General features: G+C 47.6%; 1 protein-coding gene across 1 annotated transcript in view; it reads right to left on the bottom strand.

Annotated features, from left to right (window-relative positions):
• Positions 1-20,239, bottom strand: part of PLPP4 (phospholipid phosphatase 4) — a 116,037-nt gene that overhangs the window by 60,985 nt on the left and 34,813 nt on the right. Inside the window, exons 2-3 of the mRNA XM_080823188.1 lie at positions 13,673-13,781; positions 3,428-3,518 (exon numbers count right to left, since the gene is read on the bottom strand). Of these exons, the coding sequence (XP_080679314.1) occupies positions 3,428-3,518; positions 13,673-13,781 (200 nt within the window). The remainder of the gene's footprint in view (positions 1-3,427; positions 3,519-13,672; positions 13,782-20,239) is intronic.

A 20,239-nucleotide genomic window follows, 5' to 3' on the forward strand; every position in this document is an offset into this window, starting at 1 on the left:
AATTCTCCCCCGAGCCAGGACAATTAACAGGCTGTGAGATCAGCCGGCATGACTGGGGTCTTTTCCTGGTAGAGCTGCTTCGGCGGGCTCACGGCTGTGTTTTCCCAGCTGGGCCGGCCTCCTTCTGATCCAGGTCCTAGCACGGCCTTAGCACAGAGGACGTCTCTGGGAACAAGCATCACCAGCTGATCTCCCAATGCCCTTGGGGAACTTCACAGACTGCTACATCAATGCAGAACACCATACACATCCCCAGTCTCAGTACTGGGTTGGCTTTATTGTAGCAAAGAGCAGTTCTTTGAAAAGTTTCAAGTAACTGAGCTAGAAAACCTGTAGATGTGATGTAACTGCCAACAGCTGGCAACTTCCCTCTCTGATCCAGAAGCCTGAAGGAGACAGAAAACAATGGGGCTACTGACCGACAACATTTAGGGTGAAAGTCCTCTCATCATTCTGGAAGTAAACCGAAGGGATTATTTTCATCTGAATAGTACAACCCCTAGGGGACCAGTATGAGGGCCTCTCACCGATAGCAGAGGGTAGGCTGGGCCCAGATCAAGAGGCATGAAGGGCTGCCTGAGCAGGAAATGAACAGCCCCAATCAGGAATGCTTGTTGATTAACAATAACCCAGTGGGCTGCTTTCATAAGAGCCGTGCTGACAACATCCCACAGCACTATGGGTTTGAGAGAACAGACAAACCGACAAACCAGGCTGTGTCCAATAAAGAGATTCAAAATAATGTGGCATGTGAGTTAGCCCACAAGTGGCCTGTATGGAGAACACTACTGGTCATACACATCCCAGAGGTTAGAGAGCTTTTGTTGTTACTTTTGTTGTTGTTGAGAATTCGGAGCTGCAGGATTTCTGTAGCAGGAGACTGTTGTATCGACTGGCTGTTCTGCAGCCGAAATTCCTAAAAGCAGGATGCTGCGCAGGGGCAAGCGTCCTCGCCTGTCTCATCCACAGCAGAAGCATGAAGGTGGCCACTGTGGACGTGTAGATAAGAGGCAGTCTTGGGATTCAGGGACCTGAGCGCCAAATCACTCTCGCTGAGAAAGTCCTGAATTCCAGATCACATTGGAAATGCTACACCTGGTTTTCTGTCCTGGACTTTTTAAAGATCAGTCCCTCACCCCCTACTTCAGAGGAGTCCTAAAAGAAGTGATTTTAAAAAAACAAAAACAAAAAAGTCGTGTACAACAGGAGGCTCCCCAGGCAGGCTCTCATCTATTTAGGCAAAGAGAACATCCGAAGACTCTACCCTTCTCTGTTAACACATAGAAGGCAGGGTGTGGTGTGTAGTTTTGAAATGTCATCTAAGGGAGATTTCGTGGAAAACGAAAAAGTCTAGAGAAGTAACTTCCTGCCACAACAACACCCAACTCCAACAGCTGGCGGTAAATTTTAACCATAACCACAGAGGACAGCTCTTACCCACAGTCATATCATCTAGGGACTCCGAGCTAGGGAAACAACTAGAATAAAAAGTGAGGCAAAGGGATTTCCAGGTCAACTGAGAGAGCTACCAGCAGGACGTTGGAGACACATTAGGGATATTTATCCCAACACCGCCCTGGCTGCTCGGGCTACATGGGGAGGGCACCTAAGCCCTCCTTGGAAAACCTGACCTTTCTGCCACTTCAGCTGAGGGGACTCTGAGCATGTGATCGCCAAATCCCCAAACCATAGATAAGCAGCCTGGGTACGCACCTGACCCGAGGCAGGGCACCTACAAGCTGACCAGAGACTCGTGACTGTTGTGTCCGAATGTGAAAAATGGGTCGAGCCAGAGGGTCTGCCTGGGAAGTCTCGTCCATGAGACACAGAGCTACCTGGAGGTGGGTCCTGGAGCTGATGGTTCTACAGGTGTGGGACAGGAGCACCCACCCCTGCAAGCCAAAACCTCATAGAAACCAAAGGCACGGGGCAGGATTAGGCAGGATGTGTGATGGGAAGAGGGAAGGCACATTATAGAGAGGAGTGTGTCTCCACCCCTGCTGGCCCAGCTCCCAATTCCAGTCCCCACGAAGCTCTTCTGTCCATTCTCCCCCCTATTCTTGGATATTTGTGAGATTGCTCATACAGTCCTATAACTAAACCCCTAATTTATATGAGCTAATTGGAGAGCGATTCTGTTCTGTTCAGTTAGAGCCCAACCAAAGTCTGGTTATGTAAGAAATATTCCCTGTTCTGCTTCAGAGCACAAACCCCCTTCGCTGCTCTGCATATCCCAGATGTTGCCCTTACCACCCTCACTCCTGTACCAAGAAAAGAGAAGACCATATTTTGCTACATTTCCATTTCCTCAAAGCCCAATAATTTATAAACATACCCTTGGAGGTGGGAAATCTCATTTTTCAGATATATCTAACTGAATGAATGGTAAGTCTATACAATATACCAAAAGTGGTTTATGTGAGGGTTTGGATAGTTTTTATTGAGGTGTCAAAAAAAATAAACATAATTCAGTACTTCTAATAAACATAATTCAGAAAGTTGAAAACCTGACTATTGGGTAGTTTATTTTGGTTACTAAGCAAGTGAATTAGCTTTGTTTTCTCTTAATACTGTCATTTACTCAGTCATTTAACTAATATGAAGATCATAAAAATGGTTTTGTCTTATTTTTAAAAAATATTTTTCTTTAAGATTTTATTTATTTGACAGAGAGAGATACAGTGAGAGAGGGAACACAAGCAGGGGAAATGGGAGAGGGAGAAACAGGCTTCCCGCTGAGCAGGGAGCCCAACTCGGGTCTCAATCCCAGGACCCTGGGATCATGACCTGAGCCAAAGGCAGACGCTTAAGGACTGAGCCACCCAGGCATCCCTGGTTTTTTCTTAAAAATGTCAAGCTTGTGTCATAGGCAGCTATGGCTTAGCTTGGAGAGAATTTCTAACAACGGTATCATAATCAATGGCAAAGGCTGGGGCACTCTTTATACAATAACAACTGCTTCACTGCCAAAATGTCTCCCTCAAAAAATGAGCTATGGAGTTTATTTCCAATTTCTATTATATTTTACATCTGCTTTTGACCTTTGTGCCTCTAGCCAATGGTGATTGGTCAAGAAGTCTATGGTTGATTTCTGAATTGCCCGTAATACAGACTAATTAGCCACAGACGTGGGATTGGACAGTCAATGGCAACAGTTTCAGATTCTCTTTGCTTCATGGCTGAGCTCAGAGGTACGCTGGGACATTCACATTCAGCACAATGGACAGCAACAAGGCTGCGGCTGAAGGTAAGACGCTTACTTTTGTGCATTGGCTTTTCTTAGGGTTAAAAGTTTTATCTTTCCTTATTTCTCCCAAGCTTAATTTGACCAAGAGAAAAATCAGTTGGGTGCAACAGAGATTTTTAAAATCTACTGATCTAATTAAGTCCAGCCCATCCCCTAGAGCAGGAACTGTGAATACTCTACCTAAGAAGGCTTCCTTAATTTCAGTCTTGTCTGTTCGCCGGATAATTTTCACCACACAAATAACAGCCAGGGGTGTGAGGAAAGAAATTGCCTGGAAAAAAATAACAAATAATCCCTTATGAGGACAGCAGTTTGCTATCAGAGGGCTGACTGATAATTAGTTCAAGTTAGTTTCATTCAGACTCACTAGTTGAACGATCTTACTGAACTCCTGACCTCAAACAAAGAAAGAGGATTTCTATCTATACTTAGAGACTCTGAAGACTTAAAAAAAAAAAAAAAATTGGAGATCTGATTGTGGGTTATAATTGATTTGTAATTGCTGGGAGCCATGTTTAAAGTGGTGGCTTTTTAAACAGAAATGCATAGCCTATAATCATGATGACTCAGCTTTGCCAGCAACCCCCTCACATCCTCCCCGGCAGAACAGTGCAGGAACCCTTGGCCTCGCATCCCCAGCTCTCTGGCAACATGGGAGTACGGTGGATTTGCTTACAGTCAATTCATCCATTTCATCCATTTCTTCGGTGTTCTTTTGTTGAATTTCATTTCCCCCTCAAAGCAGAGTTTAATCCTTTTGCTTGCCACCTCTCTTCCTTTCCTCCCTCGCCTTCCCTCCCCTGGCCCAAAGCACACAAAAGTGCAATAAGTGTTTAATGAATCAAGCTGGTTGAATTCAGATGCAAGCAGCACTCATTACAGAGCCCTCTATGAGGCAGGAACTGTGTCTAGGTAGCATCAGGTACTGGCATCTCTTAAATCCTCATGATGACTCTGTGAGTGTCTTTGCCAGGTTTGGGAACTCAATGATGTGCCCAAGGACATAAGGTGGGGAGTAGCAAGGCTAGGCTTTGGAGACCAGGTTTTCTGCCTGCCATGTCTAGCCTTTATTCAGCATTCTACAATTAGTAAGTTGTTTTTGACATTCCAACAACCAAGAAAAAGGTATTTCAGTTACATCCTTATGACTATAACATCTCAGGATAACAGTATCAGAAGGGACTCGATATCTTGCAAATCCACAACTGGCAGGAAGGGTGGGGTATGGTAACCACTGCTCACACTTCTGGAAATCTCCACCTGTACTCAAATGCAATGCCACTTTGTGGAAAGGGGCTTTCTAATCGGGCTAAGGCACTGTTGGGAGACACTTTTCTGTTACAAAAATAGAAATCACCCAAGTGAACACAGTCTTTCAAAATGACTGGAGATGTGCTACACACTTGCTACAACCAAACTGCCAGAGCTCAGCACATCCTGGGGTCTCCTCTTTGGGAACTGTCTTTAGAGGCAGTTCATGAGACATGAGAAAAGCCCTCTCCTTACTGGCCAGTCTCTTTCCCACCATAATGGTAGTCACCAGCTTGCCAAGCCTCCTGATCAGCTGTGGCCCTAAGTGAATTGGCTGTTTAAACACCAAATGGGCAAGTCCTATCACCATGGAGGGTACTTGGAAGAATACAAGTCTAAGGGCAGCTTTAGAAGAGGAGATTCAGAATTGAAGCAGAGAATCTCCCCCAAAGGCGACTGGAAAAGGCAAGACTCACTTGCGAGTTAATACTTCTGGCAAATGCGGGCAGGCTCCCCTGAGTGCCTCGGTGGCTCTCACCCTTGAAGAACAGTTGGGCTTGTTACAGTGCTGAGTCCCTCAAGTATACTCACAGGACATGTCTGGCAATTGACACTTTGTAACAAGCATCTCAAATGATGTTGTTGCTGGTTACTGAGAAACACCGTGTCAGCGTTTTGACTCACACGTTCAGTGATGGAAGAGTGATGACTGAAGCCCTTGTTTGCTGACGTCCAAAGTTATGGTTAAGGTCAAAAAAGCCCCCACATCCTCGTTTCCTCTTGCCTCAGGCGTGCAGAGCAGGCTGCACACTCCCAAACAGGGGAAAGCAGCTCACTGAGCAGTGAACAGCTTGGCAATGACCTCATTGACAGTCAAAGAAGAGAACAACGTGCGACTGAAGGAAACATTCCAAGGCAATCTCAGATGACGTACTCTAAGGTTAGAGTGAATAAAACCCCTGAAAAGATATAAATTGGCAAGACTTTCCCTACTTCGGAGGCTGCCTACAGGAGATCGTGAGCGGGAGTGTACAGCCAAGAGCGGACAGAGACACCACAGGGGAGACCGACAGCTCCAGGCCCATGACGAGGGGCTGGAGAAGGCACTACGGCTGCCCAGTAGGCTTGCAGCTTAGTGGCCAAGGGGGTCTCCCTGAACATTGCTCCCTGCCCCAGCTCCCCTGTTTCTACCAGATCCTCACTCTGATGGCCCAACCAGACTGCACTTCATTTCACCCATTCTAGGATTCTCCTAGGTAGATTCACGTTGGTTTCTCTTCTAGAAGCACTGACAAATGGCTTCCTGGGCCAGTGCTAGGCACCCAGAAGGGCCAGGGCTCCCCAGCTCATGAGCTCCCCAGGAGGGAATCCCTCAGATGAAGCTCCCACTCAGAAGGCCGCAGAAATCTCTGAGCGTGGCCGCGCGCCCGTCTTTCTCTCCTGCCATCATCCTAATGATGTTTGGGCTCCAGTCCCAATTTTTCTTCCCGAATACATAGCTGTCGTATCCTCAGACAGCATGGTCTTCAAATCAGCGCAGACAGAGACATATTTACATTGACCATGTGCTCCCCTTTTTACTAATATTTTCCAACTAGAAGACAGGAGTTAAGAGACTAGCCCCAGAAGCCAACACATTAGGAAAACAACTTCCTTCTGGGCAAAAGCACCTCTGAACTGAATAAAAGAGAAATGAATCCTCCTTTCACCTGACAAACCAGATTGAATTACCCCTGGTGTACCGCCCACTCTGTACCGCCCACCTTTCACCTGACAAACCAGATTGAATTACCCCTGGTGTACCCCTGGTGTACCCCACCCCCCACCAAATCCCACACAAGGCTTTAGAAGCTGCTCTTCGGCCACCCGAGCCCATGAGGGGAATATGGACACTGAGACAGGGAAGTGGGGAATGATTCCTTCTACTTCCAAACAGGTGTGGAGATGGAGGGCAAAAGGGGACAGGAAAATTTCCCTGGTACAGTTCTCCCTCAGGTTAGTCTTTCCATGGCTTCAAAATTCTTTTGAAAATCCTGGGAATGAGCCCAGTGGAAAGACAGTGAATGGTTAGTGCTTATTAAATGGGACCTGAGAGAGAACAGAACAACCAGCCATTCATTGCTGCAGGATGCAGGGGACAGAGGGAACTCTCTTCAGGCTTGAGTTTCCCTCACTAGTTATGAGAACGGGGCTGCTCAGTATACGTACATAAGTGTCAGATAACCTGGCTAACGTGCTCTGAAAACTTACGAAAGGCCATGGTCTGTTCTAGGCACCTGAGGCAAATATACACACTAGTACATCCTTACTTGATGGATAGGAAGCTAAGGCACAGAGAGGTTAAACAACCTGCTGAAAGTCACACAGCTAATAAGTGGTAAAGTGAAGATTTGTACCTAGCCTGTTTAAATGAAGCTCTGTGCTTTTATTTTTTTAATGTTAAAAATAAGAGTTTTTTGGGGTTTTTTAAAAAGATTTTATTTATATATTTGACAGAGAAAAAGTGAGAAAGGAAACACAAGCTGGGGGCAAAGGAGAGGGAGAAGCAGGCTTCCCACTGAGCATGGAGCCTGACAAGGGGCTTGATCCCAGGACCCTGGGATCATTACCTGAGCCAAAGGCAGACACTTAATGACTGAGCCACCAAAGCACCCCTAAGCTCTGTGCTTTGAACCATGGTGTTATAGCAGTTCTCACCTTAGAAGTAAGAAGCATTAATAAAACATGGTAAATGCCGTTTCTCTAGAAATGGAGGAGGAAGTAAGTGGCTCATGTTCAGGAACAGAGATAAGCCACAGAAATGTCAGTGGCAGGTGTCACAGATTAAGCATGTGAGGGGCGTTCCTCCCATTTGTCCAATCTTCTAACTACTCTGTTGGGGGAAACATTATTCTTGCTCAGCTCACAAAACTTAGAACTCTGAGCAATAAGTGAATTCCTGAAGGCATGCACGTGGTGGGCCCAGGAAACCCCCAACCTGGGCTGCCATGCTGCCTGGGCTGGAGTCTTGAATCACAGGGATCACCTAAGCCCAAATGCCTCATCTTGGCATGAGATGAGAAAACTGAGGCTGAGGTCATTCTTGCATTAAGAAACATTTTGTAGTCTATGGACTGCACGCGCCCTGAATGTGCCCAATCTCGCCGGATCTCGAAAGCTAAGCAGGGTCAGGCCTGGTTAGTACTTAGATGGGAGACTGCCTGGGAATACCGGGTGCCGTAGGCTTTTTCAAAAAAGAAAAAATTTGCAAGCTACTGATTAATTGTACTCCACACAGCCCACATGTCAAGATAATATATAAATCATCAGGCAGGATCTGGTACGTAGCTGGTTTTGCATGATGCTATGCACCGGGCTGAGAAGCCAGAGCTCTGCAGAGGGAAATGTAGGGAACAGACCCAGACTAAGGAAAGCCAGGTTCAAGCTCCAGCCCTGACACTTACCAGCTTTACGACCATGAGCAAGTCACTCTACCTCTTCCCCTCCAAGTCTTAGTCTCCTCATCCATAAGATGGGGTATAATGACATCCATAACAAATATTGTTGCTAAGATTTGAATTCACCAGCAGTTACTGAATGCTTGCAATGCCCCAAACACTAAGCAAACTGCGGTAAGTCTCTTACCCCATTTGATGCTCTCAGCACCGTAGGAGGGAGAGGCAAATGTTATTAAAGCCCCTTTCTATAGACAAGGAAACTGAGACACTGAGAGGGGAGGTGGTTCTCCCAAGCCACAAAGCTACAAAGTCGATCTCAAGCCACCCACCCTGGAACCTGCCTACCCAGAGAGTCCAGCAGAGTTAGCCTCCGGTGAATGCTGGCTGTTGGCTATAATGTCATTATTTCCCAGGGAAAACTGAACAAATGACCCAAACCAGTAAAGAAGAACCAGGATCCTGAGACCAGACATTTGGGAACAAAGCGTTTAAAGTTCCAGCCCGCTATTCCCTTAGGTCTGAGCAGTCAGGGAGGAGGTCAGGGACAGGGAAGAGCCTCATCTGCCTGGGCTCCCTGCCATTCCCTACGTGACCGACATCTCCACCAAGGACCTGCCTGTGTATCGGCCAATGAAACCAACCCAGGAAGTGCTGTCAGTCCCCACCCAGGGTGCTGATGCAAGGCACAGTGTGGCCAGAATGCTTCTGGAAAATAACAAAGCCGGACTAGCACATCAGAAGTGGGAGGGGCATAAGTATATCAAGAACTTTTAACAACCAAAGGGGTCAAAGCCAGAATGCCCTGATGTTAGGATATTTGCTGGAGAAGAGCTTGTCACTGGGGTTCATTCATATCAAACAATGGGCGCAAAGTGCCTTAATTTCTGGCATTTGACAGAAAGGTGTGCTGAAAAGTGCTTATAGAGACAACTCAGGATGAGCAGTGCAGACAGCTGAAAGGGCCTGCTGTGGGTAAACAATGACAGCCCATCGCAGAGAAAAGAGCTGTCTAAGACTTAACCAAAAAGTCTAAAAATTAAACTGTCTATCACGGGCCAGCTTTGTCTCTTTTCCTTCCCTCCTCCCCGCAAAATTGACTTTCTGTCTTCCTCAGAAGCATCCTCTACTAAAATAGGAAACCCTGTTATCAAATCAACACGATGTCAGTAACATCCTACAGAAGTAAATCTTCTGGACCCATTGTGGCCAGGACAAAGGACAGGTCTTGGGTAGACTTGTTTTTTTAAGCCAAGGAGAGCAACTGGGAACACTGATCATTCCTTCAACTCATTACCTGAGTTCACCTGTTCCAGAGCTTGGCTGTGACCATCCAATCACGTCTGTGTCCCCCAGGAGACAGGGAACTGTCTAATAATCAGCAGTGCTCCTCAAGCACCCAGCACCATGCTTGGCTCAGGCAGGTGCTTTGTAACTGTCAGTCGAATTAAGTAATAATTAACTGACCTGATGCTGTCCACAGTCTGCTTCTATCCCTGCCTTCCTCTGCCCCTTTACACACAGATACACTAAACACACTCCTGTTCACTGCGCCCACATAGCCCCTGCTCTCCCATGTCTGTGCCTTTACACACCAGCTCTTCTGTGTACAGTCCACTACTCACCACCTCTCCACATCCCCCGAGTCCTCACGGAGACATCACAGCTGAATGGGTCTGCGAGGGTCCACCCTCTGGCAGCTGGCATTCAGATCTGGGTCCAGCAACTGGTGGTTGTATAACCTTGGACAAGTTGCTAAATCTCACCACAGTTTCATTTTATCCATTGAAATTATGGGATTACAAAAGTGCTGACCTCAACAGATGGTGAGAAGATTATCTGAGATGCCACTGCAAAGTGGCAAGCACAATTCCTGTATTCAAGAGATGTTGGATGTTGCTATTACTGCCATGATGATGATGATGAAGGGGTGGTGGTGATGATGGTAGTGGTGATGATGGTGGTGGTAGTGGTGGTGGTGATGATGATGGTAATGGTGAAGACGGTGGTGATGGTGATGGTGGTGGTGATGATGGGGTGATGGTGATGACAATGATGATGATAATGGTGATGATGGTGGTGATGGTGATGGTGGTGGTGATGATGGGGTGATGGTGATGACAATGATGATGAGAATGGTGATGATGGTGGTGGTGATGGTGATGATGATGGTGGTGATGATGGGGTGATGGTGATGATGATGATGGTGGTGAGGTGATGATGGTGGTGATGATGGTGGTGATGGTGATGATGATGATGCTGATGGTGATGCTAACGGTGGTGATGATGGGGTGATGGTGATGATGATGATGATGCTGTAATGATGATGGTGGTGATGGTGATGACAGTGATGGTGATGACAAGGGTGATGGTGGTGGTGATGATGCTGATGATGGTGATGGCAGTAGTGATGATGATGGTAGATGATGGTATGATGATAATGATGATAGAGGTGATGGTGATGATGATGGTGATGATGATATGGGTAAGGGTGATGATGAGGCTCTCTACAAGTTTGCCTGAGCCTCTAGCCCTTTCTAAATTCTGTTTTTCTTTAGAGTGCAATCTCCCCCAGGATACCCTCTAAGGATATTCCTAAAGAAACCCCCCATTCCGAGTTCTCATTTGACTTCCCATCACCTGAAGCTCCTATGGCTTTCCTTACCCACAGCAGGTTCCTGGAAGTGTTCCCTGAATGCACAAATACACAACTACTAAGACAGCAACAAAGAGTATACTAAAAAGCAAAATCCAGCACAAAGTCTTCCTACACCAAAAAGAAGATTTCCAAAGATGATATGATAAACCCCACACACTCAGGAAGGAACCATGACATCTTTTGAATAAGGGAGCAGCCTTCCATAAAGACAGCTAATGGTCTGTGAACACCCAGGAAATGCTAATTCAAGACTCAGTATATGTGAAAAGAAATCTCCGCCTGTCTCTCTGCTCAGCAGGAACCCAGAGTCATCAAGAGAAACAAACTCTCAGAATCAAACAACCCAACTACATTCAACTTCCAGGCTGACAGACAGTTGTCTTCACTCAAAGTGCCAAAGACAGAACAAATGAAGGGGCTTCTGGGTGATATGATCACCATTCACTCTGCTTAACTCAATCCCCAACCATTCTGATCTGAACAAGCGGCTCCTCTAAAATTCACACATGTGCACGAGTGTGCATGCACACACACACACACACACACACACATACACACACACGTGCGCGCGCACACACACCCCTCCAGAGGCCTAATATCCCAATCAAAAGACATCTGGATTATTACCAGCTGTCTTCCAATAACATTTTGGTTAAAAAGTTAAAAATGTTGCCTTTAAATTAAAACATTCCAACCAAAAGCAAAAGAGACCCCAGGATTTTGCTTATTATTAAGTAGCAAAACTTGAGCTTTCTAATGCAACCAACATGGTTATTAAAAAAGTATAAAAACATGTTTTATTACAGTCTTCCATAAATATCTGAAGGCTTTAAAGGATCAAAGCAAACAAATGATATTTTATATTAAGCTCTTACTAAAATCCAGGAGAAAAAAAATCTAATTAATGCGGTGACAAAGTATTTTTCCTCTTTGTGTTACATGTATTATAAATGTATCTACTGCTTTCCTTGGGTTATAATGGAATCACATTAAGTCTTGTGACCCAATGAATGAAATGCATCAACTACTATTAACAAAACGAAAGGTTGAACTTATCTCATTAGGGGACTCGAGGGTAGGAATCAGGATTTGAGGCTGAATACACTTCTATTCTCTGAGAATCACAGCACTGAATAACTCCTTTACTGCCTTGGGTCCTCCACTGCCAACATGCAAATGCACCCCCTCCTACTTGTGTCTGCAGCCAGAATTTTTGTGGCATTGGTATCTAGACTTCAAAACAATCCATTGTTCGTAAATCTAGGGCACAGGCCTAAATTTCTCACCATATCCCACATGAACACTCATCTCCAAATTGTGTTTTATAGCACATAAAATGTGAAATCTGGGAGGAATGTGGCTAAGTGGTAAGTAGGAGCTTCCCCCCTTTCAAAACCATGGAGTAAACTAGTTTGACATACACAAATTCCTTTATGTCTAGGATTTATAGGAGATTTGAGTTGGAGCAGAAATGGAAAAAGTCTAATTTTCATATTCAAGTGTTAGGTAATGCCTGAACTCTTCAATTTCCCTGAAATTTACAAAAACCCAGTTTAGTTTCCAGTGGAAAAGCAATTACTAAAGAGTAATTAAAGGGCACCTGGGTGGCTCAGTGGGTTAAAGCCTCTGCCTTCGGCTCAGGTCATGATCTCAGGGTCCTGGGATTGCGTCCTGCGATTATTAAAGAGTAATTAAAGGGCACCTGGGTGGCTCAGTGGGTTAAAGCCTCTGCCTTCGGCTCAGGTCATGATCCCAGGGTCCTGGGATCGAGCCCCACATGGGGCTCTCTGCTCAGCGGGGAGCCTGCTTTCCCCTCTCTCTCTCTGCCTGCCTCTCTGCCTACTTGTGATCTCTCTCTGTGTCAAATAAATAAATAAAATCTAAAAAAATTTTTTTAAATAAAAATTTTAAAAAAGAGTAATTAAAATACTACTTCAAAGCTGATGTAATGTTCTGGGTATTTCAGGATGTTTGCAGACACAAAGATCCTTCTAATCATCGTTAATTAATAAGATTTCCTTACATAACATTGGAGGGATTTCTTTCAAAAGGTCAAAAGATTCCTCGTGTGCCCTAAGAAATCTCTGGCCCCATCACTTACGTTCCCAGAGGCACGAGACACAGTGGCTGGTCAGCAGGAATGAACTTCACACCAGAAGGCTGGCCAACCAAAAGTCACATTACTGTTCTGTAACAAAGAGGAGCTTAAATATTTCCTCTGCTACCGAAAAGCCTGATGGCAATTCCCCAGGAGACGATCAGCATCCATAAGGAGTCCCGGACACTGGGCTCCTACCCTACAAGGCAGCCTCATGGCTGAGACCGGGGCTCAGAGCTGGCTGCTTGGATCTGAATCCTGGCTCTGGCACTCACTAGTTGTGTGGATCTGGGCACGTTCCCTCCTCTCTCTGGGATGCGATTCTGCACCTGCAAATGTGGACAAGACTAACCGCTTTCTCACTGGAATGCTGGGTGGGATTCAATGAGATAATCCTTCTTTCTCAAGCTTTCAGCAAAGGGCCCGTCCCATTGGAAATGAAATATAAAAGGCCTTGATTGCCATGGTGGGGGTCAAGGTGAAGAGGTAAAAGTAACGCCACTATATCTTCCAGCTCTCTGGATGCCGGCCCATTTACTCTAGAGGCAGAAAGACACAAAACACTATTCCGGGACTGAGTCATACAAGGCAGTCTCACCCGTGGTTGCCTGACCCGCTAGAACCAGAAGAGCCATTCACAGGACCTTCTATGGTGCCTGAGTCTGGTAAAATCGAGTTTTATCCTAGAAGGACATGGAGCAGGGAAATCGGTTTCTGGTCTTATTTTACTGTAAATACTTGGGAAACAACTCGGCCCGGCTCAGGTAGGCGGGTCCCTTCTCCTTCCAAAGTGGCAGGTCAATTACCAGTTCTCACATGACCAAGCAGCGTCCATCATGATCTGGAACTGAGTTTCATGGGACAGGCTGTTCCCCTCCTCTTTCTTCTGGACAGCTTACGGTCTTCAGCAGGGCAGAAATGGAAACCCATTTGGTTCATACTTGGGAGACCGGTCAACTCAGTCATGAAATCACGGTACTTACAAACATGAGGCGGGTAGGTATGTTGTCGGACTGCACCAAAGGGTTTTTGTAGAGCCAGATCTCTTCTGGCTGGATGACTCTCTGGAATGGGTCCAAAAACTCTGTGAAACTGAAACAAAACAAAGACAGACACGTGAGAGCTTGAGCGCTCATCCGTCGCCTGTAGTTCCCGAGAAGACCACGGCCACAGGCCCTCGGTGGAGAATCCAGCCGCTGGGGGAGGAGAAGGGAGTAACAGGCTGCCCTGGCAGGGCAACATGGATTGAAAGAATTACTGAGACTCTGTAGAACCTTCTGTCAGCACCTGCCACCAAAGCCCAATTCTGGGCATAAAAGAACAGCGGCAAAGCTGACATACAAAGACCGTAGAAGTCAGGGCTTCAAAGTGAACTAGGAGCCGAAGGGCAGAATGGGGCTGGGGGAGCTCAGAGTGGGGCAAGGCCAGGCCAGCAGCGCAGCTCTGGGAAGGAAATGGGCTCAACATGGAGCAAAGGTGAAGGAGCGCCAGGAACCACGTTAAGAACAAACCAAGGGCTCCTTCCCTCCCTTACCCCCATGGCGCCCTGACACTTCTCCACCAGTAGGGGGCAGAGTGAGCAAGAGAAGCCTCCCAGAGAAGACCGTTGGTTGGGCAGGAGGAACACAGAAAGGGAGGGAAGGAAACGGAAAATGGGGAGGATTCTGGGGCTGCTGCCAAGAAACCAGACAGCATTAAGCACCCACATCCTCCTCTCATCACCCTCCCCAGCCCTCCCACACCCCGGGAGCCCACAACACCCAGGCGGAGGGAAAGCAAACACCATCAAGAGTAAAATGGGGCGGAAAGGGAGTCGGGGGGACAGAGCCCGCAGGGGGATGGTTTGCTTTGTCAGACTGACCCACCAGCCCAGTTCTCCAGCTGGCGAACTCAGTTCAGAATGGGGGGGGGGGGTGTCCAACAGAGCCAAGCAGAGGCTGAATGTCTTTTCAGACCTAGTCTCGGAGGTCTTGTGGTGTCATCTGGTGACATGTGAGTCATTCAGTCAGCCCAGATTCAAGAGGGGAATGGATGCCCCTTCTTGGCAGGGATAGAGCAAGGTCCCACCAGAGAGGGGCTGCTTAAGATAACAGACTTGGGTTTAAAATAATGATATGCCAACCCCCAGCTGTCATCATTGTAATGGGCCCACAGCTCCCCTCTCAGAGACCCCAGGACCTTAATCTCCGTGCCTTCCCCATGCAGCTGGCCACACCACTGAGCACATCCCTCTTCACCCGGCTTGTGCCCCAGATGTTATTACCCTCTTGGCTATTTTTTAAAGCCTCATGCACCCAGCCTTTTGCACACTTTCACATCCCACCCCGAGGAGCTGCAGCCAGAACGCATCTATCAAGCAAATTATATCCTCTGGGAGCAGCAGAGCCAAGAAAGATAGATGTCCCTTCTCCAGCCACGCTCCAGCCACCAGTGTCTGCCTGCGAGAATCCAGACAGTGAGGCAGCTACGCAGCGGAAAGCAAACGAGGGCAGAGATGGGCCCGCGGTGACATGGAAAGTTCTGGAGATGGTATAGGGTGGTTACCACGAAAGGACATCTCAGGCCTGGAAACCCCCTTCCACACGCTCTCTGGAAGTGGCCTGGAAGCCAGGCAATGGAAACCCAGCTTCTACGGCAGAAGTCTTGTGCTTACGGAACAGCCAGTCCCGGGAGGGGCCAGAGAGCTGGCAACTCCAGCCGGCTGCCCCGTGGTGCCAATGCCGCTGACCTGTGGTCAACCCTTGATTTGCAAGGGGCCAGGGCATCCACCTCACAGGCAAGAAACTTATGAAAAATGCAGAATCTTGGGACTTAGCCCAGATCTACTGAATCGGAATCTTCATTTTTAATAAAACCCCCAGGGGAAGCATAGGAGCCCTAGAGTCAGACACACACAGCTCTCCAGCGGGAAATGGGGTGCTTCCCAGCTTTGGCCTTTTAAGAATCAAGTCAGCCAATTTTGCCTTATTCCCCCTCCTCCCAGACCGTGACTTTCCGTGAGACTTTCTAAACTCAAAGCCTAGAAGAAACTTCATGTCAGGGCTTAATTATGAAATCAGCATTCCCTCCATAAACAGCTGGTAAATGTCAAAATAAATACAATGAAAACCAAAGACTGCTATTACATTCTACTTTGGCACTGTTGCCTGGGAGTCTCGTCTGCCCTCTCTTTGAAAGCCCCCCAGAGCTTCCCCGCGAGGCAGCGAGGACAGAGGGACAGGTGAGGGGGACCAACGGCAGGTGCCCTCCCCATGAGTGTGGAGGTGGGGACGCACCGTCTGTCCTCCAAACGCACCTCACAAAGCCCATAAAATTCTCTCCAGCACCGCTGCGGTCATGGAAGCAGGTCAAAACATTTTGATGGGAAAAGAAAAGAGTTACTACTAAAGTAAACATGTAATTTTCTTTTGTGAAAATTCTAACTGCCCAAAGTCAGGTAACTTGCTGTTGGATGTGGATCCAAGTCATGCTTCTTTCATTTCGTGGCTGTTTGAATTTGACAATTATCTTAATCAAACTACATATCAATTCTTGGCAAAGGAGAACAGTGTTACTGTCTTCTCCCCAGTTTTCTGATAATGCGGTCTGAAGAAATTGGGAAACGTACATTGTGAAGATTCAAAGATGTTATTCCAACTTTATGCTGGGCAATTCTCTCTTTAATTCATGTGTACGCCCTCCTTAGGCTGGGTTCCTATCTCCTGTCTCTGTCTCTCTCTCTCTCTCTCCCCCCTGGTGGCCAGTCCTGTTTTCACAGCCCAGCCTGACTTCAAGCAGCCTGTGATATCTGCTTATATAGGAAGGAGTGCAGTAGGGGACAGACAGCAGACCATCAACTCTGCCTACTGTTTATTCGCTCAGCAAACTCTTACTGAGTGTCTGTGATATGCCTGGTATTGCTCTATGAACCCTGGTGAACAAAACATATGTGGTCCCCACTCTTGCAAAGATTACAGTCAGGGGACCCTAAGTGCCAACTGATTGGGGAATGAGATGTTGAAGTCTTCAGTTACAGGTATCAGAGTGCTGTCTACACAGATCGCCAGCCCACCCTGCTCTGAGGAGATGCCAGGTTAGGAGTGTTCCAGTAGTTAGACCCAAGAGATAGCCTCTAGCCTAGAGCCACTTATAAGGACCTTGACCCCTGGAAATGTTATAGGATGTGTATCTACCACTGTTCACAGGCTGAATGTGCCAACAGATTTAGCCCAGAGTTAGGAAACCAGAAGAATGGCCCACCTTGACATCGCGCTAGCAAGGAATTAGTGATGCCTCTGTCCCCCATGCCTCTTCTAACTCAAAGTCAAGTTCTCAAAGGCCCAGAATCTCCCCATCACCTTCTAAAAGACTCCACAGACTTGCCAATGATCTTTAAGTCATGGACCTTGATAACATACCCTTTTCAAGAAAAGGTTAACACTTCAGTCACATACTAGGCACAGATTTCTACCTCCTTTACTCCCAACCAAAAACAACACAAGATTATACTGAAACATGAACTTAACCAGACCCTTAAACTTGGTGTAAATCCCTGCTTGCATTGGCCCACTGGGTGGCTTGAGAAAAGTCACTTAACCTCTCTGAGACTTCATATCCCTCCCCCCCAACCCCTCCCAGGATGGCCATACCTTCCAGGGCAGTAATAATACTGCTATCATTAGTGGTAAGAAAAGTTGGGGTCTGGCATGGTGTCTGGGGGCAATGAATGCCTCAGCCAAATGCTCTTCCTGCAACGTACGCATGAACAGTGCTGAGGACACGCTGTGGGTCTGAGAAGGACACCCCTCCCCAGGATCCCCTACCGAGGGGCATGAGGTTCCGTGCCCAGGGAAGAGAATCAGACAGGATGTCAACAACTACCACTCACCACGGGGCCATTCTGTGAGCCAACAAGGACCTGGGCAGTCACTTCTGAACCTTGCAACATGCAGGAGGGAAGATCAAGACTCATGAAAGAGAAGTTTTCCAAGCAAGAGCAAAGTAAAGCCCACTTCTTAATTGAACTATGGATTTGTCCTCTCTAGTGGGCCTCTCTCGCGCAAGAGGGAAAACATGGACAAATGGGCTTTGGATGTGGTCAGCAGACAGGCAGCTGCTACCGAGGGAGGAGGGGACTGGATTTACCATTAGTCCTGGGGCCAGGGGTAAGATGAAGCTACAAAGAGAACATGCTGATAAATCATCTCAATGAGCCAGCAGGACACGGACGTGCCCCCGAACAGCCTTCTCCGGAGTCTGGTCACTGGCTGCCCCAAAGACAAGAGTAACAATTTTTATAAAAATAGCTAGTTACCGTGTTCGGAGCCATCTTGCACCGTGCCCTTGACTGGGTGCTTTCCAACGTTACTCATTTACTCTCCGTAAGAGCCCAGTGAGACAGCAACTGCTGTTATCCCCATTTTAGAGATGGGGGAACTGAGGCCACAAGGAGAAGGGTCTCTTGCCTAAGTCATCACAGCTCCATGTGCCATGGAATGTCCGCTATCCCACGTCCTCCCAAGCACATACTCTGGAACTTTAAGGAAGGAACATGCAGATACACACACGCACACACGCGCACGCAGGCACTGCCCACCAGTGTAAAGACATCTGCAATTATTTTAGTAACAGGTACCGTTTTCCACAATTAGAAATATAGCCTTACTCTTGGGAAAGGCAACATGGGGATCTCAGTTCTCAGTCAGGGGGAAGACTGAGATCAGCTAGACATTTGTCGTGAAGGAGGGAAGGGAAGAAATCACGAGAGACGTGAAGCGCCCGAGAAGTTGCTTCCGCCAGCCCCTTCCTCCCCGCTCCTGGGAGAAGCAGGTGCCCCCGCACCAAAGCCACCTGCCACTCACCTGCCCTTGGGAGAACGTCATCCAGGAGACCAGCCCTGGACCAGATGAGGAACGGCTCTTTCCTTTCTGCAGCGAGCCTCACGAAGGATGAGAAGCCAGGCTGAGCGAGGGCGACTGCCACCCGGGGCCGAGGCCCAGGCAGAACCTGGCTCCGATGCTCATGCCCTTCCCCCTCCGTGGGCACAGACTCTGGAGGGGCAGCCTGGGCTGGATTTCCACTCTCCCTTACTGGCTGCGTGACCTTGGACAAGGCACTTCCCTTCCTGGCCTTGGTCTCCTTACTCTGCCAAGTAATGCTGACAAGAACACCTATCTCGGGGGGCTTGGACAGACTCTAAACAAGGTGAAGATGTGAAGTGCCTAGAAGGGCACGGGCATATGTTGTTGGCCTGCAGGGGAAAGCCTAAAACTACAGCCCAATATTGCGTCCTGCCCTGACACCTGAAACCACATGGACTTCAAACAGCCTGACCGCAAGCTCCCCGCCCCACTCTGCTCCCTCAGGTAAGGTCCTGCCACCAAACAACCCTCCTTTATCAAGGGACCAGTTGTAATTTCTGCTTATCCTGGAGTATTGGGTTTCCAGCCCTTCCCAGCCCAGGAATAGGCCAATCACATCCTCCTGTAGGAACCGGGGACAACCCACGTTCTTGGTGCTACAGAGCCGGCCTCCACAGGCCCTGATGGTTTGCTCTGCCCCGCTCCTAGCCCTGCCCGGCCAGCAACGTCCTCCTTCTCTGCTGTGAGTATACGCAACCAACAAACTCCGTCCATCTCTCTGTCCCATCTTCAGTGTCACGTACGGCCATCCCCGAACCCCAGGGTAGGAATCCCTCCTCGTCAATGGGGGGAAGACAGGGTATCAGAGCACATACCTCTGGCTGAGGCCCTCCTGAACATTATGGGATGAGACAGTGGTGGAAATATGTGGGCCAGGCCTGGGAATGTCCTTGACCTACCAAGCTCCAGGAAGGACGAGAAAGGACCAAGAGGAGGCAGCATGAATAAAACCAAGTTGCCGCCCCAAAGACTCCCTATTCATGCCAGTTCTTCTTCAGCTTTTAGGAACACAGCCCTATCCTGCCTCCCCCACCTGTGGTCACCAGCACTGGGACCCCAGACACCTGTGTGCCTCTGACGCACAAAGTACACAGCACCTCAAGGAACATTCTTCCCAAATACGTATACTCTGAACCTAATCAAGTCTTTGGATCCAACTTCCAGAGTATAGAGGCAGGGGAACAAGTCAAATGCCCTCAAACAAATAATTAGACAAGTCCAGGAATAAAGCTAGAAGAAATGTTCCAGACTACAAGAATCTGCAGAGACAAAACAACCAAATGTAACATACATTTGACTGGATCTTGGGTCAAAAAAGTAAAAAAGCCATAAAAAGAAATGTGGAGGGTAACTAAGGTAATACAAGGACTAGACCAAACCGGGTATCAGGTGATCATCAGGGAATAGTACTAATTTCCTTCAGTGTCATAAGCACATGGATATGGAGAAGAATGTCTAATTTTTAGGAGATGCATTTAGGGAGCTTAGGATAACGATCTGTCAGCAACTTCCTCTCAAATAGCTCAGAAAATTGTACATAAAACACATAACTACAGAATAAAGCAAATAGCGTAAAATGTTAATTGCCCAGTCTAGGGGGAGTGGATGGAAGATCGTTTTACTGTTTCAACTTTTCTGTATACTGGAAAT

This window comes from Martes martes (genome assembly GCF_963455335.1).
Source record: "Martes martes genome assembly, chromosome: 14".
NCBI classification, from domain to species: domain Eukaryota; kingdom Metazoa; phylum Chordata; class Mammalia; order Carnivora; family Mustelidae; genus Martes; species Martes martes.